Source organism: Pleuronectes platessa, chromosome 16, assembly GCF_947347685.1.
Source record: "Pleuronectes platessa chromosome 16, fPlePla1.1, whole genome shotgun sequence".
In the NCBI taxonomy this organism is placed as follows: domain Eukaryota; kingdom Metazoa; phylum Chordata; class Actinopteri; order Pleuronectiformes; family Pleuronectidae; genus Pleuronectes; species Pleuronectes platessa.
In genome coordinates this window covers 15,052,120-15,072,119 of record NC_070641.1, presented here as the reverse complement: position 1 = coordinate 15,072,119, position 20,000 = coordinate 15,052,120, and the positions used below count along the sequence as shown (strand labels likewise).

The window sequence follows — 20,000 nt, the reverse complement described above, 5'->3', positions numbered from 1 at the left end:
GAATTAGTTACCAGTTGAGTTTAGACAAGATAACTGCTGTATTGTCACGCTATTGTGGATTTTGAGTGGCTTTTACAGCAATTATGCAATTCTCTTATATTTCCACTAGGGTTTGTTAACTATTTCCTGTTCATTCATCTGAGCATCTCTGAGATTGTGCCAGATAATAATAAGTCTATATAAGGAGTCTATTAGAAGTTACAGATAGTTATTAATTATATATTAATCCGTCCCTGTTATTTGAAGGATGTTTTGGACAGTGAAGCTCGAGAGCAACCGGAGCTCTGTGGGATCTCGTCATTAACAGAGACCTATTGCATAAGTGATCATTGAGTGTGGGCAGTCTGGCCACCTATGGGCCCTTGTGGGTTTGTCAGTGAGAGCAACTGGTGCTGTGAGTCTCTAATGTCTTTTTGAGCTTTATAAATTAACCTAGAAGTTTGAGTATCATGAATGGTTTAGTAAACCTACCAACCTACTTAATGAGTAACCAATAGAACGACCTATCTACCTGAGATAAGAAGAGATAAGACAAGATAAGATAAGATAAGATAATCCTTTATTTGTCCCAATTTGCAGTGACAGCAGCAAGAGGGTTGTCAAAAAATAGAAGTCAGTAAGTGATAGTTATCTATCTATCTATCTATCTATCTATCTATCTATCTATCTATCTATCTATCTATCTATCTATCTATCTATCTATCTATCTATCTATCTATCTATCTATCTATCCATTCATCCATCCACTGTATCGTTCTATCTATCTATCTGTTAACATGCAAATGAAGCTGTGTGTGGTGGAGTTAACGAGTGGGAGAGGAATCTGCATGCTTAAAAAAGAGAAGAGAAAGATTTGTGCTGACTTCACTGTGTCCTCTGCTGCTCTTCCTTCTGTGACAGGGCGGCTGCTCCTCTGGGTGATGTGCAGCTGCAGCGTTTTAGAGTCGCCAGGACTGACTCTGCAGTTCACCCAGGGGTCAGCGCGAGCCACTCGGCCCCGTGGTACTGAACCGGGGCCGATGATGGCCACATCAACGTCGCAGCCCATGTGAACAACAAACAAGTGCAGGGGAGTGACAGAGCTACCTCATCGCATTCAGCCACGGCCTCCTCGGCCTGGTGCCAACACGCTGCCCTTGATGGCGTGATTGACAGAGAGGGCACGGTCAAAGATCTGCTAATGACCGAGGGTGAATGAAGGGGGCTGTTGTTAAGGAGACTCTGTGTGATTGACAGGTCGGCTAATTCAGAGTGGCAGGCTGAGCGGACTTGGTTCAGGAGTGGAGGTAAATATTTATAATTTGCTCCAAATAAGACGAAGTGATCAATTGTGGGTGATTAGGAGCACATCTGTGCCAGAACCAGACCAATTATTTTGTTGTATGACTTTGCAAATGTGTGTGTGTGTGTGTGTGTGTGTCCATATGTGTAACGTGGCTCCAAGACCCCAAAATGTGATTTCGCCGTGGTGAACGACTCCCAATAGCAGTGGAAATGATCGAATCAAAACAAATGGCTCACAGTGTTTTGCCCAGGAGCAGATCATTTCTTCCACCCTGTTGCTAAGCAACAATGAAATCTTGATTTTTATGTACAAGACTGCGAAGCCAAAAAAAACGACGAGCGACCAGAAGCTAAAAGCAACTGAGGGTAGAAAGGGAACTTAAAACTGCACAGCACAAAACAGAAGCAGCGACGACAGGTCACTGTGACTCTCGTGTTGTGTGAAACTTTACATTTATTCTTAATTGTTTTCTTTTATTTCTTCTGTTGGTTTTCACTGCGAGTGTGTTTTTTTTTAATTGGTCCGGCCTTGGCAAAAGTCATAGAAAACACAGATTTGTCTCAAAGGAACATTTTGTATATGATTTCATCCTGGCTTCTGTATTTGTATGTGCAGTCTGTTGGGTCGCAGCAATTTATGCTTGAATCAGTATGCAAAAGTAGCAAGAGAGTGCAAGTGGGAGAGAGAGAGAGGGAGGGAGAAAGAGAGAGAGAGAGAGAGAACGAACAGAGGAGGATAGAGGGAGGCTGAGACAGCGGCACAAAAGGGGAACAGGGAGAAAAGCAGAAGGTGATTTCAGCAAGTTGCACATTCGAACCGAGGAAGGAAGAGAAAGTAGGTGAACGCGAAGGGATCGGCCTCCCAGTAGAGAGGAGGGGAATTCATCCGACTGGGAGAACTGGTGACGCCCAGCAGGACCTTACACTTGGGATCTCTCCACGGACGCAATGTCCAGGGGCTCGGAGTGAGCGTCGGAGTCAGGGGCCTTCGCAACTTCCCCTTTCCTCCACCCCAGTGCGACTTGAGAGGGAGCAGCTTTAGACCTCAACGCACGCAGGCCGGTCTGCAGCTATGGGGACAGTGAGTGAACTCTGCGTGTCCAGTCTTCAGACGTTCTTGTGTCCAGCTGTGAAGGCGCTCCAACAAGCTCCAGGTAGAGTAAAGGCAGACCTGTGGGCCATGTGGGGCAAGCTCCATTGACATAAGGTTGTTTAGCTGTTGGTGTAGTTGTTGGTTCACCTGTAAGTGTTGAGTGATCATGTTTAAAAACCATCATTCACTACCAGCACTGACAGACTTCTCTCCATGCGTTGTGCTCGTGTGACGACCGGAACAAACAGGCAGTTGGACAGAAATAGCGGGAGCTTCTCATGGCTTAATAAGGCTCCCTCATTTAGCTCAACTTAAACCTCTGCTCCCCCCCCCCCACACACACACACACGCTGAGAGAAGCCGAGCTAAAGTAATTACTCCACCGAGCAGATCTAATCTTAAGCAGGTCTCACACACGTTCACAGCCGAGCTCATTCCAACTGACTCTGTTCACGGTTAAAGTTGATCCACAGTCGACCAAACTGAGATGTCCCCCCTCTCTCTCTCCAGTTGATAGTTGACGTGTTGGTGGCCGGGGTTGTGTTTACAGGAGATCACCTCCCTAACCTGGATAAACAGACCTCACTGCTTCCCAGTTTAATTACAGATGGAGGAGCAGGCACGAGGGGAACTGGGACGAGTGGAACTGGCTGAGTCTCTTCATGAGATTGTTTATACTCGCCGTCTGTCCCCATGTGTCCAGATCTGCTCTTTAATTTTGTATTAATACTGTGTGTGTTTGTGTGTGTGTGTGTGGTTTGGTTGTTAGGTTTTGCAGCTGTATTACCTTGAAGTGTTGACATGACTTAACCTCCCCGTGTTGTGGTGAATCAGCTGACTGAGTGTGTACCAATGGGGAAGCGGTGCTGTCTCAGGGTTTTAAGAACGCCTGAATCAGCAGCGGGGACGTGTGTGAACGATGGGAAAATTGTCACGAAAACTGAAGAGGGGGAAGTGATCCGGATTCTTCTGGTGACAGCAGCGTTTCACCGATTTTGATCAAGCAAAAAATAAAAATGACGCAGAACAGCTCAAGTTTTAAAATGAAAGAAGACTTTAAATATTTACGATAAACCCAGAAGAATCCACAAATAGGACGGCTCGTGTCTGTTTACTTTGCCGCTGCTGTAACTTTTGTAATAGGTCACATTTATTCTTTGTCGTTTTCTGCACATCGTGAATTAAACTCAAACATGACCTCCTCTGTGAAGATGTCAGGCAGATTTTCAACAGCAATGGCGCTGAGGTCAACAACTTCAAACCTTTTGTTATTGTTTTGGAGGAACTGAGAAAGCCGGGGGGTTGACTGACGTCATTACGGTAAGCGTGCTGCGTCATTTCCTGTTTTCTTGCCACTGGTGGTGGTCGCTCTGCGAATTAGCTCCGCTGCTAAAACACAACTGTTTCTCTGTAGCACTACAGCTAAAATCACCGGTCTGTAGTTAAACACTCGCACATACCAACCCTTACTCTATCGTGCTTAGTGATTCTGTGTTCTGTTTGAGCTCACCCTCGCAGCTCTATAGCAGCGATGTCTTCTCTCTCTCCCTGTTGCTCCACTGCTCTCTCTTGCTCCGAGTGTCTTATGTTTACTTACTCCTCTGCCTCCCTTAACAGTAGTGGTACATGTAATAAATGTAGTGTGTTGATAGCGATGGAGGCTCGGCTTAGCGACTTAGAAGCTCGGCTCAGCAGCTTAGAAACTCCGTTATCTGTAGTTAGCCGGCTCCCGCTAGCCGCGGAGCCACCTAGCTTATCACGTGGCTTAGCCTTAACTAGCAGTCCCCAGACTAGTCCCGTGCAGCCGGGAGCGCAGGGCAGCTGGGTGACAACCCGGAGGGGGCATAGTGCTAGACTTAAAAAGCCCACGATTAAAGAGCCACCAGCTCACGTCTCAAATAGATTCGCTCCACTCAGCGAGGCACCCGCTGATAAACAGACTCTGATTATTGGCGACTCGGTTCTGAGAAACGTCAGGTTAGCGACACCAGCGACTATAGTTAATTGTATCCCAGGGGCCAGAGCCGGCGACATCGAATCTAAACTTAAGTTAATGGCTAAAACTAAAAAAGGTAAATACAATAAAATCGTAATTCACGTCGGCAGCAACGACTCCCGGCTTCGCATGTCGGAGATCACTAAAGTTAATGTTGAGTCCGTGTGTGCTTTTGCTAAAACGATGTCGGACAAAGTAGTTTTCTCTGGCCCGCTCCCTAATACAACAGGTGATGACATGTTTAGCCGCATGTTGTCTTTTAACCGCTGGCTGTCGAAGTGGTGTCCTGTAAACGGCGTGGGCTTTATAGATAATTGGCTAACTTTTTCGACAAAACCTGGTCTTGTTAGGAGAGACGGCGTTCATCCCACTTGGGATGGAGCAGCTCCCTTATCTAGGAATATTACTCAGTCTATTACATGACAACCCATAGTTGGGACCAGGAAGCAGAGCTGCAGTGCTAAACACTTCTCTGCGCTCCCTCTGGATCAATCACAAAACCCCATAGAGATTGTGTCTGTTCACCGTCCGATTAAATTATTGAAATTAAACAATAACAGAGCGAGAACTCCACACAAAAATTTAATACAAATAAAAACAACCTCTGAAACAATACAGGAAACCCAGACTTTTAAATGTGGTCTTTTAAACATTAGATCACTGGAAAAAAAGGCTCTTTTAGTTAATGAAATAGTCTCCGATTACAACATAGATTTACTGTCCCTCACTGAGACGTGGCTACATCCTGATGAATATGTCAGTCTAAATGAATCTACTCCCCCCAGTCATATCAATTCACAGGTTCCTAGAGAAATTGGGCGAGGAGGTGGAGTTGCTGCTATTTTTAACTCCAGTCTATCAATTAATCCTAAACCTAAACTCAGCTACAAATCATTTGAATGTCTGGTTCTTAGTCTTCCACGCCAATCCAGGAACCACCAACAGCCAATCATATTTGCCGTAGTTTACCGTGCTCCCAGGGCTTATACTGAATTTTTAAAGGAATTCCCTGAGTTTTTATCAAACTTAGTCCTAAAGTCCGATAAAATTATTATTGTTGGTGACTTTAATATTCATGTTGATAATAATAAAGATTGCCTTAGCGTAGCATTTATTTCAATACTAGACTCTATTGGTTTCAGTCAGTGTGTGCACAAACCTACTCATTGTGGTAACCACACACTTGACCTTGTATTATCGTACGGTGTCGGAATTGAAAATTTAACAGTACTTCCGCGCAATCCAGTTCTATCAGACCATAATTTAATAACCTTTGATTTTTCAATAACTGAATATATGCCACTAATAAAAAATTCATTTTCTAGATGTCTACCTGATAGTGCTGTAGCTAAATTTAAGGAAATAATCCCAATTACATTTAAACCCGTATTAGCAGTAGATATAAATAAAAAATTCTTTAAAACCCTGAGCTCCATTGAGATCGACCACCTCGTCGATAGCTCTGCAGACTCATTACGATTAACATTAGACTCAATAGCGCCTCTAAAAAAGAAAAATGTCAAACATAGTAAATTAGCTCCGTGGTATAATTCCCAGACAAATGAGTTAAAACAATTATCAAGAAAACTAGAAAGGAAGTGGCGCTCCAGCAACCATGTTGAAAATCTAATAGACTGGAAGAATAGTGTTAAAGAATATAAAAAGGCTCTCCACAAAGCAAGAGCCGCCTACTATTCAAAACTAATAGAAGAGAATAAAAACAACCCCAGGTTTCTCTTCAGCACTGTAGCCAGGCTGACAGAGAGTCACACCTCCACCGAACCCAGTATTCCTCGATCCCTAAATAGCAATATCTTTATGACCTTTTTTAATGATAAAATTCAAACTATTAGAAATAAAATCAACCATCTCCTGCCCTCAATTGGCACTAATACCCTCCCAACAACAGAGATCTCAGAAACAGCTGAGAATCCTACCCATTACTTAGACAGCTTCTCTCTGATCACCCGTGATCAGTTTACCAAATTAATCTCAGGTTCTAAACCAACAACCTGTATCTTAGATCCCATTCCTACCAAATTACTTAAAGAAATTCTGCCCCTAATTGATAGTTCGTTACTTAACATCATCAATCTGTCATTATCATCAGGTTATGTACCACAGTCTTTTAAAATAGCTGTCATCAAACCCCTACTCAAAAAACCCACCCTAGACCCAGAGGTTTTAGCCAATTACAGACCAATATCTAATCTCCCCTTCGTCTCTAAAATCTTAGAAAAAGTTGTTGCCAATCAGCTGTGTGAGTTTCTCCGGGAAAATAATATATATGAAGACTTTCAATCGGGGTTTAGAGCCAATCACAGTACAGAGACAGCCTTGGCAAAAGTCACTAATGACCTTTTAATAGCCTCAGATCAGGGACTTGTGTCTGTCCTCGTTCTGTTAGATCTCAGTGCAGCATTCGACACAATTGACCATCAAATTTTATTACAAAGACTCAAACAGTTAATTAACATTAATGGAACCGCCCTTAACTGGTTTAAATCGTATTTTTCTGATCGCTCCCAATTTGTGCAAATTAATGATGAGTCATCTGTGCGCACCAAAGTTAACCAGGGTGTTCCACAGGGCTCTGTGCTTGGCCCAATTTTATTCTCATTATATATGCTTCCACTAGGAAACATTATCAGGACACACTCTGTAAATTTCCACTGCTATGCGGATGACACCCAGTTATATTTGTCAATAAAACCTGAACAAAGTAATCAATTAACTAAACTTCGAACATGTCTCAAGGACATAAAAACCTGGATGACCCGCAATTTTCTCTTATTAAACTCAGACAAAACAGAGGTTATAATACTTGGCCCCAAACACCTTAGAGATGCATTATCTAATGATATAGCTGCGCTAGACGACATTGCCCTTGCTTCCAATGAAACCGTCAGGAACTTGGGAGTGATCTTTGATCCTGATTTATCCTTTAATTCTCACTTAAAACAAATTTCTAGGACCGCTTTTTTCCACTTACGTAATATTTCCAAAATTAGACATGTCCTTTCCCAAAAAGATGCAGAAAAACTAGTCCACGCCTTTGTTACATCGAGACTGGACTATTGTAATTCATTATTATCTGGCTCCAGCAGTAAGTCGTTAAAGACTCTACAGCTTGTCCAAAATGCCGCAGCACGTGTCCTGACGAGAACAAAGAGAAGAGAGCACATTTCTCCAGTATTAGCGTCGCTACACTGGCTTCCAGTTAAATCTAGAATAGAATTTAAAATTCTCCTCCTCACCTTCAAGGCCCTTAATAATATGGCGCCTTTTTACCTTAAAGAGCTGTTAGTACCTTATAAACCCGCTAGAGCACTCCGCTCCCAGAATTCAAGCCTACTTGTCGTCCCTAAATTCTCTAAAAAAAGAGTAGGAGCCAGAGCTTTTAGCCATCAAGCCCCTCGGCTGTGGAATAATCTACCACTTTCAGTTCGGGAGGCAGATACCATCTTTTCATTTAAGAGTAGACTCAAAACCTTCCTTTTTGATAAAGCTTATAGTTAGAGCTAATTAGTGCGCCAGAACGTTACTTGTTCTATTTTATGACACATGACACACGGAGCTTCTCTTTCCAGCTTCTCCTTCCTCTTCTCCATCCCTATCCCCCTTCCCCGGAATCCCTTTGCTTTATCACCCGCAGATCCAGGGCCTCTGTGGCCGCACCATGGATTGCGGTTTGTGGATCGTACACCGGGGGTCGCGGTGGTGGATCCATTGTGGCGGATTCTGGGCTGATCGTGGTGCTGGTGGCGGACCCTGTGTCGCGTTGGCATTGGGCACGGGCGGTGGACCAGGACCGCGGTGGTGGCTTGTGATGGGTCCTGGTGGGCGGCGGTGGACGGTGACTGAGGACTGGAGTGGCGTCTGGTCTGGATGGTGGATCGTGGTCTGGATGGTTGCTGACCATGGACTGTGCTTGCAGCGGGACTGCTTGGCATGTCATGTTGGGGTTGTCCTTCGGGATGTCTACCCTCATCAAATGCTGCTAGAGACTTTGATTATTGATGATGTTTTCCTGCACGTGGCATCTATTGCACTTCTGTCCGTCCTGGGAGAGGGATCCCTCACATGTGGCTCTCTCTGAGGTTTCTACATATTTTTACCCTGTTAAAAGGGTTTTTAGTAGTTTTTCCTTACTCTTGCTGAGGGTTAAGGACAGAGGATGCCACACCCTGTTAAAGCCCTATGAGATGAATTGTAATTTGTGAATATGGGCTATACAAATAAAATTTGATTGATTGATTGATTTTGATTGAGAGACCCCTAGTGGCTGAATTTACAAATTGTATTTTTAAAATACTAATTTGTGGGTTTAATATTCAGCCTCCAGTCCAGTACATGAAGCCGCACATTCACTTCAGCTGCCAACCCGCCTGCACGTGTCATAAGCTGTGATAACAGTAAAGTTGTGGTGGCAGCCATTATACATTCTGCACCTCTAATGGTGGGAGGAGGCTGGACGGTGGTGGTTCTGTTTCTGCTTTTAAAGGTGAATCATGCAAGTGATTCATGTGTGACTCATCTATAACTGGCACCATCACATTTTATCAGCAGCACGAGGACATCGTTCCTAAATATGTAATTATTAATAAGAAGTTCTCTCTTGTTATATAACTTGTTCGATTTCAGCAGTGTTGTTGCTCTTCCCAGCTTTAAAGGCTCCTGTGAATCTTTTGCCAACTTAATCTTCACGGGTCACAAAGCCGACACAGAAGTGGAGGCGCGTGTTTTACTTTATTGGAGCTTTTGATTCAGCTCGATTGAGGCACAGGACGCGGCTACATGTGTGGTGAGTCACACATTTGCATCTGCTGAGTCGGGCAGGTGTGCCCAGGATTTTCCTGGCCTCTCTGACAGTAGAAATTAGTCATGTGGGCTCCCGGGTCCGCTGGGGACACACTGATCTGTTTGAGAGCACAGATAAGTCCGTCAGCAGCGGCAGCGGCGGTGGTGCTTGTTCGGGAATATTTGCCAAATCAGCTTTTTGTAAAGGAGAGGATGGTGCAGTGACGGCTGTTAAAATGACACGGCAACATGACTCTTCTTACTGTAAGTCCTGTTATCATTGTGTGATTGTGTAGACATTGTGTTGACATGCCTGAAGACACACTCCCAGCAGGGACTTTTTGATTGCCCAATTGATTATGATGATAATGAGGATTGCTTCCTTAGCCTTCAGTCTTCCAATGCAGTGGTTGTGCTCGTGTTTGGTGAACATGTGAAGTGCAGCAATGAGCGCCGTGCAAACTGCTGTGAGCCTGGCCTGAGGAAGAGCGACTCGCCAGGCTCCCAGCTTCATCAGGCGCTCGCTGCATTTCTCATCCTCCTCCTAAAACTGATTTGCAAAGTCACAGGCTCTGACACAGTTTTCCTGCATGCATATGTGCAGAGGCAGGAGCGAGCTCTGCTGCAGGCTGACATTAAGGAAATATGCTGTTCGAGATAAGTGATGAGCATGCTATATTTACAGCATGTTTGTCATTGCAAAGTGTTTGGCTTGGTATATATTTTCTTTCCCTCACACACACACGACACACACACAAGAAAAGTAACATTAAAGCTAAATATAAACTCGAATTACTACATGACTCATGTCAGCAATCGAACTGAAGGGGCACACTCCCTATCCCCGAGAAAATTATATGATGGATTGCTCCAAAGCTCTCATTACCTGTGTCAGCTGAGCAGCGTTTTTTTAAATCAGCTCTTGCATTTAGTCATGCATGGAGCAATAAAACGACTGCAACAGCTTTTGCCAAAGAATGTCTGCTATGCACATAGTAAGCTCCTGTTTCTCAATAAGCCTCTTTGGGCTTATATGAGGCTGTTGTTTGTATGTGAAAGAGGCAGAGAACCAAAACAGGCATGTCATCGTGTGAGATGACCCAACACCCTGCAGCTTACGAAACCACTAGTTGTTTCTAAATGTGAGAATAAATCTGTCTGCGTGACAGTATCTGACCATTAGATCAGTAGTTTTTGTGCAATTTTGCCCACAGACAAACAAATTGAAAAAACTCTTAAAACATAACCTAATCTGGTAAAGGTAAATAGTAATGCTTCCCTACATGTTGTTTCTGTTTTTTTTTCCTGCTGGTACAACTGTAAATATGTCAAATGAACAGCAGGGGTCACTATTGGCATCTCCTCTCATAGGATGAGTACAGGTTATTTTCTGGCCTCAGGAGAACACAGCTTGAACCAGTGAGGACTCTCCTCAGGAAAGCATCAATGTAAAGGGTCATTCCGTGGATTTTTTAAAGAATATGATCACTTTACCTGTTGTCGTCTGTGTGCGGTTGGAGTTTTCCCTTTAGAACACAACCCCATGATATGATTAGGGTCATCTCGGCTTGAGATAGGAGAGTATACATTTTATAAGCCTGTAACAAACTGAGACTGTTGATTTTGCCGCTGGAAGGTTGTGAAGCTATAGCATTCCTTCATTTCAGACAGAGCTAATTCTATATATCCTTAAGGAACCATCCATCCATCCATCACCTATCCTACGTAATGTCCTAACCGGATGTTTGTTGTATTGCTATTGATGAAGGTTATATTTAGATAATTTTTCAGTGCCCACCCCTACATGTGCATGACTTTAAATTGTCTGGTGTTCCTGTTTCAAACTGTCACTCACTGCTGAAAAAATAAGTAAAGCAGAAGAAGGTCCTTCAAAGAGTTTCTTCTCTATCTCTTAACATGCATGAACCAAAACCTCTTCTCACTCCATAGTTCAGCATTTGATTGGAGGTTTTCGATAAATTTGTCACATGCCTTTGTGCCCACATGGAAGCTGCAAACGACAACTTTGTGTGCTGATATCGACTCATGATCTCTGCTGATCGTTTAGAAAGGTCACGCCGCTCTCTCTGCTTTCACTTGTTCCAGCCTCTTTAGCACCGATTTACAGCAACGCTCCGGGGAACAGACGAACCCATGACAATGAATTGAAACTTTGTGTGTACGGGGCTCACTTTCACAAAGGGCCTCATTGTCCATGGTTGCGGGTTTAGGTCCGCACAACCGAGCCATTCACGTCGCACAGCTTGAAGAAGAGCGCCTGCAATGGAGTGGCTGTGCAGACTGTCGCACTTCTCAGAGAAAGAAGTCTTGATGAAGTCTTCAAACAAGAGGTGAAGCCCAGTATTTGCTGTCGCTACTCAACATGTGTCTTCTCCCCTCGTGCGTCTGGTAGAACGACGGAGAGAGAGAAATAAACGCAGAGAGAGGAGCTGTTCTCTCTCCCTCTACCTGGCCTCTCTCATTGGCTGTGAGCGCAGCATTCCTCTTGGCCTCATGTGTTCATCAACAGGCAGCCACAAGCTCGGCCTGCTCCTGTCTCACAGCAGCACAGTTGAACTTCTACAAACAGCAGGCTGATGAATTCACTTCTCACAGGGAGATGGGTGACTGTGTGTTCAAAACCATAAATTCAGAGGGACTGCTTGTGACGAGAAGCTGGTTAAAGTTATATATAATATATTTCTCAGTCTCACCCCGATATGGCGGAACCAGTTTCACCATTAATGACGCACCCAAATGAATGTGTTACCAGCCTTGAGAGGGTGGGACCACACTTTCACTTGTGTAGCAGTGGACACACTCACGCACACACACACAATGCGTGAGGGTTCCCATGGTGACTGATTTTCCAGGCGGTGTCCAGAACGGTGGACACTTTGTTCGGGAGGTTGACTTTGTCTAAGTCAGTAGATCAAGGGAGGATAATTCCTGACCCTTTAAATATATACACACACACACACACACACACACACACACACACACACATATACTTTTGGCGGATGTGCAATATTTATATGTGTGTATTAATTACACTCTCCCTGCCCCCACTCATTCCTGACTCAACAACAGGGTGTTTGTGTGTGTGTGTGTGTGTGTTTGTGTGTGTGAGAGAGAGAGAGAGAGAGAGAGAGAGAGAGAGCGCAACAGGGTGTTAACGCAGGCGGCACCAAACGCGTCATCTGGCCCATTCTCTGCACCTTCAGGCAGAGCAGTGTCATCAGCAGGGACAGGGGAATGTTAGCGGATACAGATCAAGCTCTCCTTCAAAATAAGTCTAACAAATAATAATAATTATTATTATTATGCACTACTAATTGAACCCCATTTGTAGTCAACCAATACCACGTGCTTATTGATTTTTCCTTATGCTCTTTTATCACTGCGTGTTGATTCTCACAACAACTCAGCACAGTTTTCTGTAAATTGATTTACTTTGAGCTGTGTTTTATGTAAGAAAAGTGCTTCATAAAAATCTATTGTTGTTATTAGGATTTTCAGGTTTGCAATGGATATGCCTCAATATTGTTACATTGGATTAAAGTTAAATCTGAATCCTCGCAAGCATTTTATTACCACCCTTTCTTACAGTTTATAATTCACAACACATGCATCTGCCGTTAAGTGTAATAACTAATAAAAAATAAATACATTTCCATCAATCGGAGCTAAAACACTTTTCTCGTTCTCACCCGAAACAACAGGTGGGACTGTCAGATTGAAGGAATTGCTTCGTGGTGGGTTTTATTATGAAAGTGTGGAAGGGAAGCTGCCTCGTGTCTGTGTCTGGCGCGTTGACAGAAAGTCTCGCACAGGAAACATTGGCTGGTTAAACTCCCCCGGCTGCTCAGACCACTCCTTCAGTCTGTCGACACTCTCCCCGCGATCCGCCACCCAGAGGAATTCTCCATTTACACAATAGAAACTTTAAAGAAATCTACACGTTCGTCGATAGGCGATAATCCCGGTTGCTCTCGACGAAGTTGCCGACGCGGCTGAAACTTTTCGCGGACGTGCGAGGCGCAGACAGACGGACAGCATGGTGTTGAAGTCGGAAGACGGGATCGGTGAGTGAGAGACATTTTCACCTCTTTACCGGAACGTGTGAAGTAGAAACGCACATTTATTAGATTTTTATAATATGTGAGGCGTCAGCAGCTTTTACAGAAGTCGCTCTCAGGAACCAAATGTGTGCGTGAAGTAGTTTCGTGCGTGTGCGTGTGTGTGGCCTTGTTTACAGTGTTTACTCCTCTGCCATTTGTACTATCACTGTGGTTTGTTTATGTTCACAATCAGATCCTCGCACGATTCATCAAAAGCTGTGGTTTAACTAAGAAGGATACACTTTTCATGCCTTTCCTGAAAATATGAAATAGACTTAATAAAATATATATATTGTCATTTGTATAGTAATAACAGATTCCAAAAAAAGAATGGACAATAAACAAGTTTTATGTTTTGGTGTTTTCAGAAGCTGACACTGTTATTAGGGTGTAATACAATTTGAAAACTGACTAATCAGCTGATATATATTTGAAAACATTGGCATTGATCCCAAGATGTAATTTCCAAATTGTAAGTACACAGTTAAACCATCAACTTTTATTATAAATAACTATAGATTAAAAGGAAACACAAATACATGTATTTACGCACTATTTAATATACTGATATAGACCTATGAGACTGAAATCAAACTTAACCAACCGATTAACAAACCAAATATATAGAACTTGGATCGACATAAAATGCAAATGTCATTGTTTATTCTGCAAATTTAAAGTTTTCATATGGGTAAACAAACACAGATACTGATATTTCTCATATCTGCCACCACATCAGGCTCTAGATATCTTAGTTATACATTTGATTTGTATACTTATTGAAGCATCTGCTCCCTTTCTGTTTCTTTTGTCACCATTTAGCATCTGTGAGTCTGCATCGCCAGGTTTAATACTTTTTGCTGTATAGCTGCGTGTGTTGTGTTTTCATTAGTTTGGTATCAGAGTCGGGCCTCAGCCTTTCACGCAGTGTTCACAGTTGAACAGCTTTTTTGCCTCCGAGGGAACATCCCTAGTGTCGGCTTTCAGCGAGGGCAGCAACAGGTGTGAGAGCAGGCGCTTCACTCCTGCACTGTCAGCATTGGAGGCAACACATTGTTTCACATGTTGCACTTCAGTTTCCAGTGTGATCCCTGCTTTTAATTCGCTTGGCTCAGTTTTAAAAGTGACATTTCTCCCTCTGAAGCCTGTTCTGACATCTGCAATATCCCTCTAACCTGTATGAAAAGACGATTGTAACACTTTGACATGAGTTTTTTTTTTTTTTTTTTTAATGGAGTGTATTATTGCATTAGCACGAAACGCCTTTGAAGCCTGACAGAAAGCCCCTTGTTTCTGAGTGCGACGCCTTCGTCCCGTAGCCTCGCAGCATTAATTAGCAGCACCCTGGACCTGCGTCACTATTAATCGTGTTAGGGAACAGTGCACGTCTGACTGAGTGATCCTGTTATACGCTGCTGCTCCTTTGTTCTCCTGATGGATTGGGAGAACTTTGCACACTCTCTGCCTCCGCGGCCCCACGGCTCGGCCCGGCTGGCACACAGCTGCATTGTTGGTACATGCACAGAGATGAGAGGGGGGGGAACAGTCGATTCTCTTCAACTCCATTTGTCTCTGCTGTTTATGGGCTGGGTGGTCTGGGAAGTTGAAGTAGTTGTCAGTAATGGTTTCCTAATGAGCGGTGCTGAGAGCGCTAATGGGCTCTCCAGAACCATGTGCCCTGCCTGGCACTAATGCCCCGGCGGTTTGATAACCCTCATCCTCGCCCCATAATCACATTTTTAGCCTTTGCTCTGTATCAGTTGCAGTTCTCCTTTTTCCACCCAGGCCAGTTTGAGTTTTTTTATAGATCCTACAGTAGACAAAAAGTATTTACTGTCCAGGTCATCTGGGCGTTGTAAGTTTTAATGTTTGACTGCTGAACAGTTTTTAGGAAGGGCTGTTTAACAAGTCAATGAAAAGGATTAAAAAAAACGATAGTATAGGAATTTAAACACTGTCTGTCATGGTAACGTAAAGATACCTGTGGGATTCAACTGTGTTCATTGTTTTTTAATCACTTTTTATTAATAGAAAGCTCAAGAGTGCTACAAATATATCAAGTATTCAACTGACAGAGAACAAATGAACAGAAAACACAAAAAGTTTGACAAAGTACTAATTGCTTAAGATAAAACTCCAGATTTCCTGCTGGTTGAAGCTTTTCAATGATGACTTACAGTTTTTCTCTCTGTTATGATTGTAAGTGGATATCTTCTAGTCAAAGTCAAGTTTCTTAACCTCTTAACCTTTGGATCCAGGAACTTAGTATCTAAAGTATCAAGTGACTGATTAAATGTGAACAAAGGCGACTGTCATTTGTTGGCCTTGCTGAAACGTCCTGCTGGCTGTCAGGAAAACAGGAGGAGTCACCCGTAGAGCCCTAAATACCTACACACTTGCTGTTGACAGTAATGACTGGTTTGTGTGTGTCTTTATGTCGACCTGTCGTCACACAGGCCAGGGACAAGCCACGCTATCCTCTGTGTTCCACGAATAGATCATCTGGTTCTGAACGTTTAACTGAACCAGACGATACAGTAGATAAGAGTTTGGCATACAGCTTTTCTTTCTCCGTCCGTCTGAGCCTGCTGTTCATGTTCCTCTCTTCTCTCCCAGCACTGATCTGAGTGTGTCTCAGGTTTGTTCCACAACAGGTACAGACACGCCCGGAGTCATTTTCTTCATACAGGAATAAACTCTGTGAGCCACCGTGTTGATAAGGCCCAGAAATTCAAGATGGCGGCTGACGGGAGCTCGCTAGCGATATCATTGTGAATGAGTTTACAGCTCAGGGTTTGGTTTTGCTGTACTAGCATAGTCTGCTCAGCATTATTCAGTGTTTGCGCTGCAGGTAATTCAGACATAAAACTGAAAGCATGTTCTGCGTGACATTACATACTTTGTTCCTCACATGGATTAGCAGATATTTTGAACACTGCTTTCTTTGGAACCGTTCTGTATCTCCCTGGTTCTTCTGCTCCGCTCGAGCTGTGTTGTGATAGATTAGAAGGTTTAAAGTAAGAAAGAACGGTTATTTTACTGCCTTTCCCACAGGATGGGAGGGTTCAGCCACAGCTTTCACTCCTCTGATCTAACTGCTCACAAACAGGAAGCCGAGAGCTTGACAGTCTGTGCTTGACGGGAAGTGATGCCCTGAAGTTTGTGTGTGTGGGCTAAATGTTCGAGACTGCTCTGCTTCAGAAAAAGTGAACACAAGACGAGCTGAAAGGGATGTAAAAAAAATACAAAATGTGTGGTTCCTTCAGCTTTCCCATCATGTGTTTTCTGAATGTGTGTGTGTGTGTATTTTTTTTTTTCTACTGGCCAGGGAGGAAGTTGACAGTAGCACAGCCCCGATAAGAATCAAGGCCAATAGCATCAGCGGACAAAAGCACGCATTGTTGATAGAAATAACTGTCCCGCTTTTCAGGGAAAACAACACATTGGCCTATCAAAACATTTAATGATGATAAACGCCAATGTAATAGAATGGAGATTAGTAGAGAAAGCTTTTGTGCGTATAATGATGGCTTGAACGTGTGTATGTGTGTGTGAGCAGCTGCAGGATGTTTGTGCTGTGGAAGTATCTGTATGTTTGCTTTACACTGAAGCAGTGTGTGTGGTGGTGGGTCCAGCTATACGTTCTCCAGCTCCCAGTTCCCACCCTGTCACATCCTCTGGTCCCAGCATTCCTGCATAGCAGCGTTACCACTGCTAGCAGACTGGCTGCGAACTCTGTTGGGGGGGGGGTGGCCATTGTTCTCCTGGAGGTCTGACAGCATCAAATCATATCAGAATAAATCTCAGCTCATACAAACACACATGAAAATATTACCAGACCATTCATGTACACTTGACAAGTGTGTGCCGGTGTAAAGAGGGAGCGGTTTATTTATTTGTAGTTTGTTGCTTAGTTACAGAAAATAAAATAAAAAATCCGGCAAAGATTTATTTTCAGCTATACTTTTTTTTCCAACAAAATTGTTAAGTGCTGTAGAACCAGCAAAATGAAGGTAGAGTAAAGTTCCTGACTTTCTTTCAGCTTAAATTAATTTGTCATTTTGTGAAATATGGGTAATTTTTAGTTTTTTAACTCTCTATTAAAACATCTTTACTCAGATTCTTAAGATTCAGGAAGTCCAAAGTGTAAATTACAAATTACAAAAGTATAATTCTCACAGACATGTGGTTTACAAGTTGGAAAGTTGTCACGGAAATTTGCTGCTGTGCCAGATGACGAACTGTGCTTCAGCAGATGAGCCTGTTTCCAATGAGACGTTGCTTCTTTTGAAAGGAGGCCAAAACGTTTTTAATCCATTGTTAATATACCTAATATTTAATTTCTCTGTGATTTTCCCAGAACGACACAGAGACAAGACACCTTATCTTTAAATGAGAGGTTTTATCTGTATTTAAAAGACACAACTGCAATTCAAAATGCTTTACATAAAAATACGAGACACATAAAACACAGAAAATGTATAAAAGAGGGGAAAACAGTAGATTAAAATCACTTTATTTAGATTCCTTTTATCATAAAGAAGCTTAACTGACTTTTGCCCAAAATGCAAACACATGGATCCCATACTGAAATGAGTCAGAGGAAGCCCCGTCACTGTGGGACTGCAGAGTTCAGTCGGCACAGCAGAGGGCTCCAGGTTGACTCATCCCGCTTCACGCAGACATGAGGCAACTGCTCCCGTCTGCTCCGTGCTGCCGACTCACCCAAGGCAAGTGTGCAATCCTCTGGGCATGCATCATTAGCAGGGGGATGAGGCTCAGACACCATCCTGAACGTGACAAAAATACACGATTGTCTTCAGCGCAGGCTCAATCGTTAATGTGGACTTTTAAGGATTAATGATAGTATGACTGGTTGGATGACTGGTCAGGGAAGAGCAGGCCTGGCTTCAAGTGCTGACTCATGACAAACGCTCATCACTTCCTGACCAGATGTGTCCAAAGAACAATTCATACTCATCTTAATTAAAAGTTGATGTCTTTTTTTTTTTTGACATATTGGCTCTGGAGGCACCGAATTAAGATTTGTTTATCTTGCTTATTCGAAAATGAAACATTTGGATGTTTAAGACTTAAATATGAAAATTCCGTGGCCCTGGTGGACATGATAGTGCATCTTTTCCTGTAAAACACTAAGTGTGCCCATCGGGTCAGTCAATATTAGTTTTAGTTTTAGTTTTTAGGATTGTCTGGAGAAAATTGGCCGGTTTTCTGCTCGATCCGACATGACCGGTGGCCACCAGATCAGGCTCAGCCATCAGATGGAGACACTTAAAACATCAAGAAAGGAGATAATCTCTGCTTTCTTTTATTGCCAATGAATTCAGAGATGTTGCACCTGTTTCCTTTTGGAAAAGTAAATGATATCACTGTCATTTCAATCTACGACAAAAATAGTAACCTGACGCAGTTTTAAAGAAGTTATTAAGATTAAATGTTTCATTATGAACATACAGGAGATTTTTCCATAAGGAAAAGTTACCAAACTGTTTGTGCACGCTGTCAATTCTTGTTAAAAATTTGAATTGGTCAGGAAGATAAATAAACATAACATTTACAACTGAATATACTCAGATCAACTCAACATTGGAAGAAAGTCATATTTTTATTGATTTGTATAGACTTGTGTCTGAGTGTGCGTTCGTGTGTGTGCGCGTGTGTGAGTCAGGAGGCAGAAAAAGGGAATGACCACTGGGTGGAGCCTCCATGTTAAATGGTAGTGACAGCAAAACAGAGAGAGGGAGAGAGAGGAGGGAGGGAGTGAGTGAGTGAGTAAGGTTCCTTCCCCAGTTGGACTGAGTCAGTGTATGTGTGTGTGTGTGCTCTGAGCTGGGAGCTGATATTTCTGCTGTATGGATGAAAACGCCGGCAGTATCTCCGTGCCTGATCGGGGGAGCAGGCTCCTTCTCTCTGCCGCTCGACATGTTGACGTGCGGCCGGCCAGCATCAAACAGCAGCTGACAGAGGCAGGGACTGCTGGGTGTTTTATTTTTATTTAATTTTTTCTTAAATTTACATGAAGATGGAGTAGAAAAAGACAAGGAGCTTCCTGCAAAGACGGAACAAAGTGACACTTCGGGGGATTTCTCGGTTCAGGTCAGCAGTTTGAATGATGGTTCCTGTGTGTTTGTTTGCTGAATTGATCCTGTGTGTGTGGAGCTTGTGGTCTTTGGCCCTTGCTGTCATGTGGGTCAGTTTTCATTGAGTATACCTGCTCCCTCCACACATTGACAGCATTGATGATTGAGTCAGTGGAGATAATGAATGCTTCTCCAGCCTCGTCCCTGGTTGTAGCTTGTTGCCTTCAGGCCAATGACTGTCGCTACCACTGACTGACACTTCAGATGACAGGGCAGTGTGGTGCTGTCAATGTGGGTGAGGGGTCTTTTCGTGGGTGTGTGGGAGGGGGTATCATCGCTCATATATCGGAGCTGTAAAAGTCCAGATGCACATTATGACCCTGTTGGCTGTGGAACAAAGTTTTCACATTTCACTTCACGTCAGGCCACTTCATCGGACACAAAGGGTCTAAACTTGGATGTAATGCCAAGAAAGCTTAAGCCGTCACTTTGCTTTGAGGAATGTCCCCAGAGGCAGCTTGCAGACACAAAGGGAGAGCTGTGATCATCCCACCGCTCTCCCCACTGTCTCTCTGTTGTCCCTCCACTCGCCGTCCCACACCTCC

General features: G+C 43.4%; 1 protein-coding gene across 4 annotated transcripts in view; it reads left to right on the top strand.

Annotated features, from left to right (window-relative positions):
• The window catches only part of cyth1a (cytohesin 1a), a 43,055-nt gene that overhangs the window by 2,823 nt on the left and 20,232 nt on the right, over positions 1 to 20,000 (top strand). Inside the window, exon 1 of one of the 4 annotated variants that reach the window (XM_053444350.1) lies at positions 2,090 to 2,438. The exons of 1 other annotated variant lie outside the window; for it this stretch is intronic. In XM_053444350.1, the coding sequence (XP_053300325.1) occupies positions 2,357 to 2,438 (82 nt within the window). In that variant the 5' untranslated portion in view covers positions 2,090 to 2,356. Of the gene's footprint in view, positions 1 to 2,089; positions 2,439 to 13,028; positions 13,259 to 19,102; positions 19,412 to 20,000 lie in introns of those variants that run through there. 2 more of the 4 variants (XM_053444351.1, XM_053444353.1) reach the window with 2 other exon arrangements.